The sequence below is a fragment of the Onychostoma macrolepis genome, chromosome 02 (assembly GCF_012432095.1).
Source record: "Onychostoma macrolepis isolate SWU-2019 chromosome 02, ASM1243209v1, whole genome shotgun sequence".
Taxonomy (NCBI): Eukaryota; Metazoa; Chordata; class Actinopteri; order Cypriniformes; family Cyprinidae; genus Onychostoma; species Onychostoma macrolepis.
Window position 1 is genome coordinate 17,633,710 of NC_081156.1, and position 15,167 is coordinate 17,648,876.

At 35.7% G+C, this 15,167-nt stretch overlaps 1 protein-coding gene across 1 annotated transcript in view; it reads right to left on the reverse strand.

Moving 5' to 3' along the window:
- Positions 1 to 15,167, reverse strand: part of LOC131522959 (zinc finger protein GLIS1) — a 35,841-nt gene that overhangs the window by 7,115 nt on the left and 13,559 nt on the right. Inside the window, exons 2-7 of the mRNA XM_058748864.1 lie at positions 13,391 to 13,518; positions 12,255 to 13,310; positions 8,539 to 8,700; positions 6,138 to 6,248; positions 5,243 to 5,387; positions 2,351 to 2,480 (exon numbers count right to left, since the gene is read on the reverse strand). Coding sequence (XP_058604847.1) covers positions 2,351 to 2,480; positions 5,243 to 5,387; positions 6,138 to 6,248; positions 8,539 to 8,700; positions 12,255 to 13,235 — 1,529 coding nt within the window. The 5' untranslated portion in view covers positions 13,236 to 13,310; positions 13,391 to 13,518. The remainder of the gene's footprint in view (positions 1 to 2,350; positions 2,481 to 5,242; positions 5,388 to 6,137; positions 6,249 to 8,538; positions 8,701 to 12,254; positions 13,311 to 13,390; positions 13,519 to 15,167) is intronic.

Consider the following 15,167-nt stretch of genomic DNA (forward strand, 5'->3'; position numbering starts at 1 on the left):
GCGAGTCATGGCATGTGTTTCTTTTCCGGACACGTCTGGATAAGCAAACGTTGAGAAACAAACATTGCCTGTTTGTGGTGAGTGACAGCATAACAATACACTTCTTTAACAACAGCAATAATAAAAAAAAAAAAAAAATGAAATAATGAGAAGAATCATTACAGCCATTCCTAAGAACCAAATTTTAGTGACCACAACAGTGACCACAAATCGCAAAAAAATCCCTATGATCTCTGAATTGTCCATATGGTATAAGATTGCACAAACATCCTAATGCAAGACATCCAGATCAGATCAAGTCCCTACACAATCGGCACATATTTGCGTGACAGCGCAACAGTAACACTGAGAGAACGGGTCATGGGTTAACTGCCTGCTGTAAAAAGACCCATGCGAATGCATAATAATAATATTTTTCTACTGAAGAAACACGTGTTGCCACACTTCATAATGTCTTCGTTCTCAGGGCAGGGACGATTTGCTCCCATTGCATGGGCTGTGCTGTTTTAATGTTTCACATCATAAGCACATGTTGCTAACTGCTGTGGTTGACGCACATATATGCACTGCAGATGGAGTCCTTCAGTCAGTGACAAATAGCCAATTAGACTCACATAAAATTGCTCCCATATGTATCAAAGAAGCAAACTAGATGTTTCCATTCTGTATGTTTGCTAAAATGTATATTACGCGACATTCTGTATCAGGTCAATATGAGAAAAATAAATAAATTTGACATTTGAAACTAAAGTTCACTACCATCTCAATACAAAACAGTGCACTTAAAGGGATAGTTCACCCAAAAATGAAAATTCTGTCATTAATTACTCACCCTCATGTAGTTCCAAACCCGCAAGACCTTCGTTAATCTTCGGAACACAAAGAAAGATATTTTTTAAGAAATCTAAGAGCTTTCTGACCCTGCATAGACAGCAATGCAACTCAAATGTTCCCAGGCCCAGAAACGTAGCAAGGACTTTGTTAAAATAGTCCATGTGACATCAGTGGTTCAATCGTAATTTTACGAAGCTGCAAGAATACTTTTTGTGTGCAAAGAAAACAAAAATAATGCCTATATTCAACAATTGTTCTCCTCAAAATCACGTCTACCGCCATTATTGAGAGTACTTCTGCATGTAAACAACGCATGCATGTGATGCTGCTGACGTAGAACACTGCATGCGCTGAGTCTTGTTTACACATGCAGCGTGGTACTCTCCGGAATGGTGCCCTAGGGTGACGCCAAGTAGAAGAATTGTTGAATAAAGTCGTTTTTTTTGTTTAAAAAAAGTATTCTCCTAGCTTCATAAATCTGCGGTTGAACCACTGATGTCACATGGACTATTTCACAGAAATCCTTACTGGGTCTGGGAACATTTCAGTTGCATTGCTGTCTATGGAGGGTCAGAAAGCTCTTGGATTCCATCAAAAATATCTTAATTTGTGTTCCGAAGATGAATGGAGGTCTTACAGGTTTGGAATGACATGAAGGTGAGTAATTAATGACAGAATTTTCATTTTGGGTAAACTATCCCTACACGGGCATCACTTTTCTCACAAAAGCAGTGGGAATTTACTGTACAGTATATGAATCCTTGCTTCATGTTTCATACTATCCTTGGGGTTAACAATTAATCTCAACTGAATTTGACCTTTCGGACTATAAAGGCAGGAATGAAACAGTCTCTTCTTCACTCCAGCTGACGCAGTTCCCAGCTGACTTTTTTTTCCTCAAATGCTGAAACAACCGTTTATATCTCACACTTTGTCTCCGTGACTGTCCAAAGCATGTGAATATGAGGCACGTGATTGGGTGTCTTGATGCTAAGCATCATTTCACACTGTACAAGTTTGGCACCGCAATGAGTGGTTAACGCCACAAAAGCGGCGCTAACTGGAGCAGGGCTTTAAAACGCAGGTAAAAAGTGCTCATCTAAATTACGTTCCTTTACCTGGGGTTAAAAGCTGGGTTTGGAACAACAATAAACCGGTATCAGTGCTAGTTAGTAACTGATTACATGTATATTCGATTTTCGTAATCAGATTAAAAAAAATTAAGTACTTGTAAACTGATTATATTACATTTAAAAATGCTTGCGAATAATTATGAAACGTATGAATGGTAAGTTAGATAAGAAGTAATCTTAAAGTAATCTAAAAAGTGGTCTGAATACATTACCTAAAACTACAATTTTTATCATGTAATCTGTAATCAGTAACGGATTATATTTTGTAAGTAATCTACCCAGCATTGCCCGGGGTTAAGCTTGGTGTGAAAAGCCCTATACAGTATTATGATCTTCCTGGTCATATATGGTGACGCTTACACTGACAGACTGCTGATCCTCACCTCGGCTGATTGAGCTTGTTGTTGTGCAGATGGTTGTGGAGGCTGATGCTGCTGTGCTCCATGCTGCAGTGTCTGCTGGGCTGCTCCAGAGATAAGGCTCTGCTACAGGATTCATCCTCCTCTGGGTATGCTGTAAACCCGCAGGAAAAAGGAGATCTGTTTATAATTACATCACAGTTACTTCTCCTAGACAGCAATGCAATTAAATGGAAAGCAAAAGGATACTTTGATTAAGTGTCTTGCAATCAAGTCTAAGATTTCAATATAAACTCAAACAACATTGATGGCAATAGGAAATGTTGGTAACACTTTCTATTTGTTATCATTAGTTAACATGAAAAATACTTTGGAAACATTTGTTAATCTTACTTAGTTATTTTCAACATTCACTAATACATTATTAAAACCAAATGTATCAGTTAATATTATTTAATGGACCTAAGCAAACACGAACAATGAACAGTTGAATTTTTATAAGTAACACTAAGAAGGATTAATGAATATTGCAACAAATATTACTCATTGTTAGTTAATGTTAGTTAATGCATGAAATGGGACCTATTGTAAACTGTTTCCAAAAGTACCAAACTGGAGTAATGGCTACTGAAAAATTTGCTTCATCACCACAAAAATAAATTACATTTTAAAATATATTAAAATAGAAAAATAACAAAATAAATGTTAATAATATTTCACAATATCACTTTTTTTTAATCAGATAAATCCTCCAGATAAAGACTTCTTTCCAACACGTTAAAAAAAAAAAAAATGTACAGACCTCAAACTTTTGAATGGTGCTGCTCATCGAAGATCAATGCTATACACATTAATTTTATAATTCTATATCTTTAACTTGTTGTAGTCTACTAAGGGATTTTAGGAGATGGTGAAACATACCAAAAACTTTAATGTTTCTAAAAAAGAACAACATTTTGCTGTGAAAAAAAAAAAAAAAGAGACATGAGAGCATATCCAGTCATATAATATTAATTGTTTACTTTAAAACACATATCACATGAGCAAAGTCTTGCTCGTTCTTATAATCTGGGTTCACTGAGAGACTTTTAACCTGTTAATGTGCTTTTAAATTTTAAAAACCGAACAAGAAGTGAACGTCATAACATTTCTGTTTAATTTCTCTTATTCTTCCTGATTGATCAAGGTCAGAATGAATAACGCTTTTAGTTTGGCTTGCTGATGTTAAACATCTCTCAGTTATTCTTCACTCGAAACACATAGCCGTTTCTTTTTCGTCAGAATCAGACGACTGAAATATCTGTGGCTTCTGTCTGCCTTCCACATCTCTTAGAAAAATCACGAGCAGTCTAAGGCAATTAGTGTGGACTGCCCTCATGGATTTTCACTTCAGGTGTTGACTAAAGGAGCCCTGCACTGTCTGACAGCTTCTTGACTCCGTCTCAAGCATCTGAAGGAAAAGCGGCTGGAATGGAAAAGATTCTGGAGTGTGAGAGACATGCGTGGGGTGGCCGCTTGCCACGGTGGGTGCCCAGTGACTGCGCAAACACTGCTCTTTTGAGCTCGTCGGAACAGCTGATGTCAGAAATAGTGCGTAGTGTAAATGATGGGTATAGGGAAACGAGGAAGGGAGTGGACGGGGCTCACTGGTCTGAGCACATTCTCCCCTGGACACATCTGTAATGCTAAATGGCATGCACATATAAACAATTTTTTCTGTGCACTGGTTAAAAATGGATAGTGGCTGGAATTATACAGACTGCTTGTGTGCAGGGTTATACAATGTCATCTTTCACTAGCATTGGGTTCCTTTACACTACCATTCAAAACTTTGCGGCGAGTTTGATTTTATTTTATTTTTTTTGAAGAAGAAATTAATACTTGTATTCAGCAAAAACAAAGAATTTTAAATCCTTTTTAAATTGTAATATTTCATCATTTCATTTTTTACTGCATTTTGATCAAATAAATGCAGCCTGTGTGAGCATTACTGACTCTATACTTTTGAAGAGTATTGTATCTCATTACATTCATACTTTTTAAATCCATAATTAATTTACATTTTAATGCTAATTTACGGTTATTTCTTAACAGAGAATCTCACCCGCAAACTTTTGCATTGTACTACATATTACACTATATTTAGCTTAACTATCATGACTAAAATTGTGTTTAGTTTTATGCTGAGCTAGAAAAACATTACAAAAAGATTTGAATTTTGTGTTTTGATAAAATTTATATTTTTTTTCTTTATGTATTTTTTGTGGAGGATTTAAATTTTAATTACATTCCTAAAATGCTCTGTAAATATTCAAATAATAAAATTACAATTATACAAAAAATAATAATAATAATTGTAAAATGTTGACTATTTTAAATTCTAAAACTCAGAAATACAAATTGTACAAAAACTAGACCAAAGTTTAAAGTTCTGTGTTTCACAGCAATGCTCAAACTTAGAGTTTTGGCCAAAAAATTGTGTCAGAATTGTAGTACAGCAAATACAATAATAATTAAAAAAAAAAACAATAAAATAAATCATAAAAATAAATTGTATTAAATGCCACATGTCTAAAATTCAAATGTGCCAATTCTTTTTCAAAGTCTTTTTTGTCATTTTTCCACAAGCATATTAAGACAACAAACAAAACATAGGGCCTTCTCCAAAATATATGTACTTTACAAGCTGAAAAGACCAGCTAAGACCAGTATGAATGTCCAACCAGATGCTGGAGTCTTTCTGAGAAAAGCTGTCAAGAGGATGCCAGGACCATCATCAAAAACACAATATGCTGGTCATTTCTATCTGGCACGCTTTGCTTCCTTCAGTTTTACAGCAGGCAAAATGTCTCGCAGGCCTTCCAAAATCAAAAGCCCAACTCGGGATAGACCATAAGCTATTGGGAATACACCTACCAGTAAAACCCTCCTGATGAATCTCACTGAGGGAGGCAGGACGCCTATGGTCTGGACTCTGTACTGAAGCAGCAGAGCCATGGAGATGCTGCAAGCCAAGGCACACATCCACAACTTCCTGCTCCACCTTATTGTGTAGCTGGACCTGTCAAGATACAGAAAACATATGCATAAAATGTACAGCACTGATTACCTACTCTGATAAAGCAGACATACCATAACACAATAACTAGACATCAACATCGGGTAATTTAGACTATGATCTGTGACAGATGAATTTGGCTCAACTGAAGTCAAAAACAGAAAATAGAGTGTGAAAACTGATATGAAATCAACGAAATGTGAAGCCTTTTTCTCAGTTCCAATGTGGGCGCATTTACCGCATTTTTCCTTTGTAGAAAAGTACCGCAAGGATGTACTGCTTGACTGTGAGAGCGGCAAAATCTTACTGAGGCTGAAACAACTTTCTGTTGTTGATTCATTTGAGCATTCAGTAGAGCTGCTGAGCATGTTTGCTATTTGCATGTCACATCTGGCCTCTTGAGGAATAGCGCTGCACTGCTTATTAACTGTATTACGGGAACACATGTGTTCTTGCTTAGAAGGCCAAAGCCATGGGAATACACAAAGATCTCCTTCATTCTCCTTTGTTTGGAAAGCAGGAACAGCCCATAAAACAATAAGCCTTTTCATCAAAGATCTCTGGGATGAAGATTACTGATGAAGTTAATGCATTAAACGATGTGACTTCATTTATCAGGTCATTAAGATCATCTAATTAATTGCATGTTGCGTGTGTATGTATTTTTGTTTTAGGTTATTAAGTTATCGAATGAGGCTGAGGTTGTTGTAAGAGTCTCTTGATACAAAACTAACAAACACTTGAAATTGTTACCTTGTCCTGTGCCTGCAGGGCTTTACTGGAGTGGACCTTGACGTGTTTGCGCAATGAGCTGGGGTCGGTGTAACGTTTGGTGCACCCTGGGAGCTGACATGCATACGGTTTCTACAAAAAGTGCCACATAAAATAATGAAGCAAGAGGCACAGCAGAAGAGACAAAGGTAAATTAGTCACTCAAATGTGTAATGAACAATGAACTGAGGAAGAATGTACATATAATGCATACATTTATATATTTATAAATAAATATCATTACATTTTTAAGGGTGGTCAAACCTAATTACAATCTGAACTAATTTTGCCTTGTCATAAGGAGGCCAAATTATCTGATATATTATAGAGACTTACTGATCTTGACATACAGTTGTAATGGTCTGCAGGGGTCCACTCTATGATATCATTTCATTTCATTTTGTTTGATATATATATATATATATATATATATATATATATATATATGTATGTATATATATATATATATATATATATATATGTATATGTATATATGTATATATGTATATATGTATATGTATATGTATATGTATATGTATATGTATATATATATATATATATATATATATATATATATATATATATATATATGTATATGTATATGTATATGTGTGTGTGTATATATAAAATAGTTTAACAAAAAAACTTTCAAATAATAATGCTAATAAATAAATAAATAAATAAAACAAACAAAAAAAATAAGTAAGTAGGTTAGTAAGTAAATAAATACTAGAAAAATACACCAGTTTAAAGGTTTGTGGCCAATAAGATTCTTTTCTGAAAGATGTTAATACTTTAAGCAAGGACAAATTAAATTGAAACATATCTAAAATGTAAATATATATATATATATTTCAAATAGATGTATCATTTAAAAAAAAACATGTATCATGGACTCCACAAAAACATTAAGCAGTGCAACTGTTTTCAAGATTGATAATAATAAGAAATGTTTCTTGAGCACCAAATCAGCCTATTAGAATGAATTCTGAAGGATCATGTGACACTGAAGACTGGAGTAATGGCTGCTGAAAATTCAACTTTTCCATCACAGGAATAATTTACATTTTAAACTGATTCAAATATAAAACAGTAATTTTATATGTAATAACATTTTACACTATTACTGTTTTTTTTTAAACGTTACAAAATGATCTTTCTTTATTATATTAACAGTTGTAGCAGTTGTTTTTGACTTTATTCTGTAAATTTAGTATCAAAATATATAAGAAATACTTAACTTTCAACACTCTTTCTAAAAGTATAATACAGTTCATGACCTTTCTCAAAAAAAAAAAAAAAAAAGAAGGTTTTCAAATACTTCACATGGCTACATAAAACAAACCCTCCACAGGATATTACACAGGTGCAAAGCGATACACACACAAAAAGATTCAGTAAATATTATGAAATTGCCGCATCTGTCCACTTCAAATATTAACCGCACGTCACCCCCAGCTACACAAATTCTTAAAACAGCATTGACTAATCAATAATGTTGCGTCTCTAGAAATGCACTTCTTACATCACACATTTCAGCTGTGCTAGAGAGTGCGATAGAGGGTGCGAAGGAAAAGTAAACGCTTTGCTGGATAACATTCCCAAAGTCTGCATTAATAAAACAGAGTGACATAATTATAACAGCTCTGAACAATCACTTCCACAGATGTGCTCCACTCATCTACGTGACGAATCATGACATTTTCACGGTTAGCACAATTAGAAGTGCGACGGCTGCCATCAGAAGCTTACTGACAGCAGCAAACGAAACCACCCTGCTTTGAATAAATCAGCTCTGTTGACTTAAGTGTACTGAGGAAACAGATATCACTCGCAGGCTGGTTGTTACACAGCTTTACAGGCTGGCATGAGAGCCGCAGTGGGAGAGCTGCGGAGAGAGATGTGCAGCCAGAGCTGCTAGTCGCTGAAGTGGCTCTCTTTTTTTCTTAAGCCATTAAAGTGAAAGGAGATCTCGCCAGTGTTCCAGACTATAATTCCTTACTCTGAATTTAGTGTAAATAAAACCCTGTTATTACGGCTACTTTGTCTGGAAAAAGTGACAAGTAAGCTTCCCTCACTTGTTTGTTTTCATTAGTGGTGTACACCTTTCGCAGACTAGGTATAAGTGTAAATTCACAGCTGTATATAGAGTGGGGTCCAAGAACCACTAGTAAATAAAAATAAAAAATAAAAAAATAAGCACATTTTACACATTTATAATTAGTTAAAGGAACTTTCAGAACATCTTGGTTTAATTAGCGACCTAAAATGGAGAAAAGTGAACTAAATAAATGAACGCATATAAATATTTATTTTCTTCTGAGACTTTGGATCCAAGTGCATTTTTAATGCGTTTTTGTGTTTACACCTGATGGAGTCATACCGTGTCCAGGTGTGTGCGCTGGTGCTTGGCTCGATCACTGGAGTTGCTAAAGGCCTTGAGACAGCCGGGATGCTGGCAAATGTAGGGCTTCTCTCCGGTGTGGCTGCGTAGATGGATCTTCAGGTTCTCCAGACGGGAAAATGCCTTACTGCAGCCTTCAAACTACAAGAAAACACCCGAGCATATGAGGGAAAAAGCCCAAAATCTCCAGGTTCTTCATTGTAAGTGCATGTACATTTGCATGCAAATTACGACATGCTTTAGTGGAGGAGAGTACAGCATGCTTTTCATGCAAGCAGGGATTAATATGTGCAATTGCAATTGATTAGAAGAAGATATGAAACACAGGGCAGAAGGTTTTTTCTTTACTTACTGCCATTCAATCTCCTCAAAAAATAACAACAACAAAAAAAACAACAACTAGAAGACGTGTTTTGTCTGATACCAAGTTATGCTTGATAGAAAAGTAAGAAAGTGGTGGCATGAAATGTTTTCCATGGGTCTTTCTTAAAGCTCAAAATGATACCAGTTTTGGAACAGGAAATGTTTTTGCCACAGTGACAGTTATGTAACTTGAAGATGTTAAAAACAGAATTTTCTTAAAATGAACAGTAGTTCATCCAAAAAAAATCTTGCCATGAATTACTCACCCTCATGTTGTTACAAACCCATATGACTTTCTTTCTTCCATAGAACACAAAAGGAGAACCTCTGAAGAATGTTCAAGCTGCTTCATACCGTACAATGAAAGTGGATGGGGACCCGAGGCCATCAAGCTCAAGTGTGACAAAAAAGCACCATAACACGATCATAAAAAAAAGTCCATGCACTATACTCCAAGTTCACTCAAAAATGAAAATTCTGTCATCATTTACTCACCCTCAAGTAGTTCCAAACCTGTATGAATGTCTTTGTTCTGCTGAACACGAAGGAAGATATTCTGAAGAATGTGGGAAACAGAGCAGTTCTGGGGCACCATTGACTTCCATAGTATTTTTTTTTCCTACTATGGAAGTCAACGGTGCCCCAAAACAGCCTGGTTACAAACTTTCTTCAAAATATCTTCCTTTGTGTTCGGCAGAACAAAGAAATTCATACAGGTTTGGAACTACTTGAGGGTGAGTAAATATGACAATTTTCATTTTTTGGGTGAACTATCCCTTTAAGTTGTTATTCATTCAAAATGTTGCATGACAGCTGAGCTGTGGTCAACTTTCACTTTCATTGTATGGAAAATGGCAGATTGTATGTTCGGTTATCATTAAATGCTTTTGGAGTAGAAAAAGTCATACAGGTTTTGAAAGGCATGAGGGCAAGTAAGTGCCTTAAGCTCAAAATGATGTTGGGAAATTATAGTTATTAAGCCACATAAAACTGTTATGCTCCTATAGTTATATAGGATAGTAAATGACTATAAATGCTATTCATGTCGTCAATCCATGCACATTTATGAGGCTTGTTCTGAAGATCCGCAAACAGATACACATGCCACTCTACGAAGTTTATTAAACAGACATGTTCAAAGCTGGTTCCTGTTAGAACAAGGCTCTGCTAAGATGTTTGAGTTGGAGAGAGGCCAGCGAGGGAGTCAGTAATAAGCCCAGCTGATTCAAGGTGGCAGCCGCAGTCATGCAGACTTTTGGTTGGAGCAATTCTGCAAAATTATAAAACACATTTTGGCGGTTACAGGTGTGATGTCATGATGAGGTTATATGAAAAATGAACAGGGTTTCATTGAGCATCTTTACGTTTACGCATTTATGACTATAAAATTTAAATTAACCAAGGTGACGTTTCGATTTTTTATTCATTTAGCAGACACATTTATCCAAATCAAATACACTTTTGGTGAAGTACACTTACAAATGGGTTATGAGTGTGAATAACAACAACCATCTCAAGTGTGTTAAAGCAGACAATTTCTGCATTCTGTATAATATAGTCTATACTGTCGAATTTAAAATATGTTTAAAATATTAAAAAAAACATGAACGGTTTTAATCTTAATAGCCGTGCTGTTTACATTAAAAAACACAATGTTACAAATTATAATCCAACTACATTATTTGTAAAAATCTATTATCTTTCAGAACAAAATTCTTCCCAAATGATAGTCCTCTGGCCACCACAGTTTAAAGAGAAAAATAAAACAAAAAGAATAACAGTAAATAGATGAAATAATATCCCATGGCTATCTTGCATCATTAAAAAGAAACACATTTCCTTTGTGGCTCATGGTGAAGGAAATGAAATGCAGCTTCATCAAAGTATTAAATTATTATAGTTTTAGAACACTGTTAACCCTGCCTACAATAATATCTTTGAGCGTGACTGTATCCATCTATTATATTCTATGTAGTACATATCTTTGCAAATCTCAAAAATAAGAGATGAAATTTTTAAGTTCTGGTTATGATTATTCAGTATCAGGTAACAGAATGAGAGAACATTTTGCTGTTCCCTCGCTTTACATGAAGGCACTTACAAGTGTCAAAAAACAATCAGGCAATGAATACTAAAAAAGCTTAAATCTAAAAATCCTTCTTCAAAGTTGTCCTGGAAGGAGTTGACTGAATTGATCATTGTGTAATATCAGTCTCTAGGCAACTTTAACGAAGGCAATTTGTAAGTGAACTATAAACAACTCTAAAATGTCTAAATCTCTATAAATATGCAATGCATCCATCTTTGGAGGTGAAGAGAGATTGAGTCCACATGTCAGTCTTACTCAATTACAAACTCTAACTTCAAAGAATTGGCATGATTTGAAATAAAAATGTCTTGAGGTTTTACTGATTGATACAAATGATATGTATTAGTAAAACAACACCTGTGTTCAGTGTCTGGCACAATATTGTGATATACACTACCAAAGAAGTCTCTTATCAAAGTTTTTAATTTAAAATCAATGTTTTCTATTTTAATTTATAAATGTGAATGGCAAAGCTGCATTTTCATCGGCCATTACTCCAGTGTTCTGTCACATGATCCTTCAGAAATCGTTCTAATATGCAGATTTATAATATTTTAATATTATAAATATTTAAATAATATATTTCTGGAAATGCATTTTTTTTTTGGAATTCTTTGATGAATGGAAAGTTCAAAAGAACAGCATTTATTTGAAATCGAAAACTTATAGATGTTTTAGTGTCAATTTTGATTAACTTAATGTGGCCTTGCTGAATAAAAGTGTTTATTTCTTTAAAGAAAAAGAAAAATCTTGATCCAAACTTCTGAATGGAAATGTAGATGTGATAGATTGTATAATTGAGCTCAGTGTAAATGGCAAAAAAGGGCCTGACACACCAGAAAATGCTATAAAATTAATAATGAATAAAATATACAATAATCAGTAACGGTCTTATGTAAGAAGGTTCAATATTTAAAAGATTTAAAATTAACAGTGGCTAGACAAAACGTTTGGTTGTAGTTAATAATACATTTGATAAATTTAGATTTTGCATTAAAGAAAAATATTTGTTTGATTTTTTTTTCTTTTTCTTGCAATAACTTTGGTAAACATGCAGTCAACACGTCTACAAACTAACTATATTATTTCTTTCCCTGACATGTAGGTCAAATGATGTTACTTTCTGAGTGTCATCAATTCACAAGGTTGAAATTTTGTTGTTAGGGCAAAACGTGCTAAATATTATTGCAAATTCACCTGATTGGGGCAGCTTTGTATGTATAAAAATAAAAACTGAACTCACCATGCATTTGTTGGGCTTTTCACCAGAATGGACTCTCATATGAATGAGCAGTTTGTATCGAGCATTGAAGGGCTTGTGCCGACGGACACATCCTGCCCAGAAGCAGGTAAATTCCTCGCCTTTTCGCTGATCTATGTGCACCTTCTCTATATGTCTCACCAGTTCTTCTTTCAGCCCATAGGTAGCCCTACAATCCATCCATTTGCACGGCTGTTCTTCACTCAGGTGTTCATTCATTCCCTCAGATCCAAGAAGCCCGCTCAATCCCAGATCATTCCTCAACTGCTGCAGTGTAGGAAGCTTTTCTGATACTTCCGCCTGAGTATTGTGAAGGTTAAGATGCTGGGTTTGTTCTTTGGCTGCATCTGAGTCAGTGCAGAGATACTGAAGGAGTTCTTCCTTGTGCAGAAGCTTCTTGTTACAAAGATGGAATTCAGCAACAGGTTCTTGTTTAGGAGACTTGGGATACAAACATCCTTCTGGAGGTTTCTGCGGTGTGCAACTGTAGAGAAGGTCCTGGGCCTCAGGTGGACCGCAGAGAGTTGAAAGAGATGGAGAAGTCAAACACAGCTCTGATACCGAGCCAGATGAGTGGCTGGAGGAAGGGGAAGAGAAGGATGGAGAGAAGGCACTGAAAGATGACGTGGACAGGGAAGAGCAGAATAAGGAAGGGGACAATGTGTTGCTAACGTGCGATAGGTTATCTACAACCGACGTGTCACTCTTTATGCTGCTGATATAAGACACAATGGCTCTTTCTGTGGAACAGACCAAATCGAAATCCTCTGTTGTTATCGACACAGGCGACTCAGACAAGCTACTCATCTTCAGAGCTTCCATGTGAACAGCTTGGTTTAAAGAAGACAGGTACTTTTCATCATTGTTAACAAGGCCACAGTGGTCCAGCTGTGCAACCGCTGGACTTAGACCAGCAGGCCTCATGACGTTCTTCCAGTTACGCTCCTTCTGAATGTGGATCATCAAATGGACACTGCAGAAATTATTCAGGGGTCGCAAACGTTAGTAGTGACACACCTGTGATGATTCACAAGGTACCTGGAAAGAACAGAAAAATGGATGAATTTGTGCAGTCGATTCAAATCAGATATATCAGATCAAGTGTGTCCGTAGAGGACCTTAAGAGGAACTGATGCATTTTGAGGCTGAAGGCAGGTTGACTGAGAAGCTGGTGTTTGGTTTTTCCATCATCTAAATGGTTCCAGAATGCAAAGCTCTGTTCAGTCCTTTCACCAGTCACTGTTTACTACAAAGGGAAAGAATTATAGGGTAATAATTATTAATCAATGCAATAATTACAATAATAAAAAGAACAAGAAAAAAACCTCATCATAATCTACTGTTCAAAAGTTTGGGGTTATTAGAAAATTATTACTTTTATTAATCAAAAATGCATTCAAAAGATCAAAAGAGACAGTAAAAGATGATTATAATTTTACAACAGATTTCTACTTCAAATAAATGCTGCTTTGAACCTTCTATTTATTAAAGAATCCTGAAAAAACATGCAGCACAACTGTTTTCAACATTGATAATGAGCAGCAAAACAACATTTCAGAATGATTTCTGAAGGATCATGTGACTGAAGACTGGAGTAATGATGCTGAAAATACTGCTTTGCCATAACAGCAATAAATAAAACACTTTAAATTATTTAAAAATAGCAAAATAGCTCTTTTAAACAATAACACCATTTCACTATATTACTGTTCTTTACAAGTAAAGGCTGTGTAAAAAAAAAAAGCGTTAGTGACTCCTGAATAGTAGTGTAATTTTATTTATTTATTTATCAGAAAGCTACAGTGGCAATACATCAGTTTACTGCCATGTCTCCTTACACAAAGTGTTTTCTCTAAATGGAAACAGATTTAGTAATATGTTACAGTGCAGGGGTTTCCTACAGAAGTGGCGAGAAATCGAGAATGTCTGTCGGGAATACACAAAAATTAAGCAGCACATTAAAATACACATTTATTAAAATGCATAGATTTGAGTTATGCTAATATTGTACTACTTGTTCATCAAAATAGCTGCATTCTCACTGACAGTGATTACACTGGCAGAAATCACAGTCTTCGTTTGTTTGTTTCCAGTAGGTGATCCTGTCTGGTTTCAAATAGAAAATAAAAAAAATGTCACTGTGAATCTCAGTCAGCATGAACTTCCCTTTAAACCACAGACTTAACTGTACAAGAAAGCCTGTGTTACTGCAGTTCTTCTTCTTAACAGACCATACCACCTTACCACACTCCTCAAAGGTGTCATCCACAGCTGCTGAAAGCTTGCAGACCGCCGAGGTCAGAATTGCTGCATTAGAAGCCAATATGGTTCAATAAAAACTCTGTCAGTTCTCTCATGAATTGGACTTGATTATGGTGTGTTTTTCTTCTCTTTGAGGGTGCAGGTAGCAATGTTCAGACCCAGTAAAGATGAACAGAGAGACATTTGTGCCCTGACAGATTGCTTGGAACCAGGATGCAGAGATCTGGTACCAAAACCGAGATTCTAATGTACCACATCCCTCAGCTAATGAGAAGCAGGCCTGGAACAGTGGGAAAGGGTCTTCAAGAGGTCTCTCCTGTCCAACACTCACACTTCTGTGCTGAAATCATGCACGCTTTAACACTCCACACACACACACACATTCGCTCAAATGATCCAGTGATGCGCTGCCATGATTGAGTTGGCAAGTTAAAGTGAGTGCCATGCTACTGCTTTGACTATACATGCATCAAATGGGCCTAATATATCAAAGCCTTTTTCAAGTCCACATTGTATGCTTAACACTAGGGATGCACGATATTGTCGGACTGATATCGGAATCGGCCGATAATGCCGTTACATTATGCCAAAATGTCTTAAAATTTAAGAATTATGCCGATATGTCTTACCAAT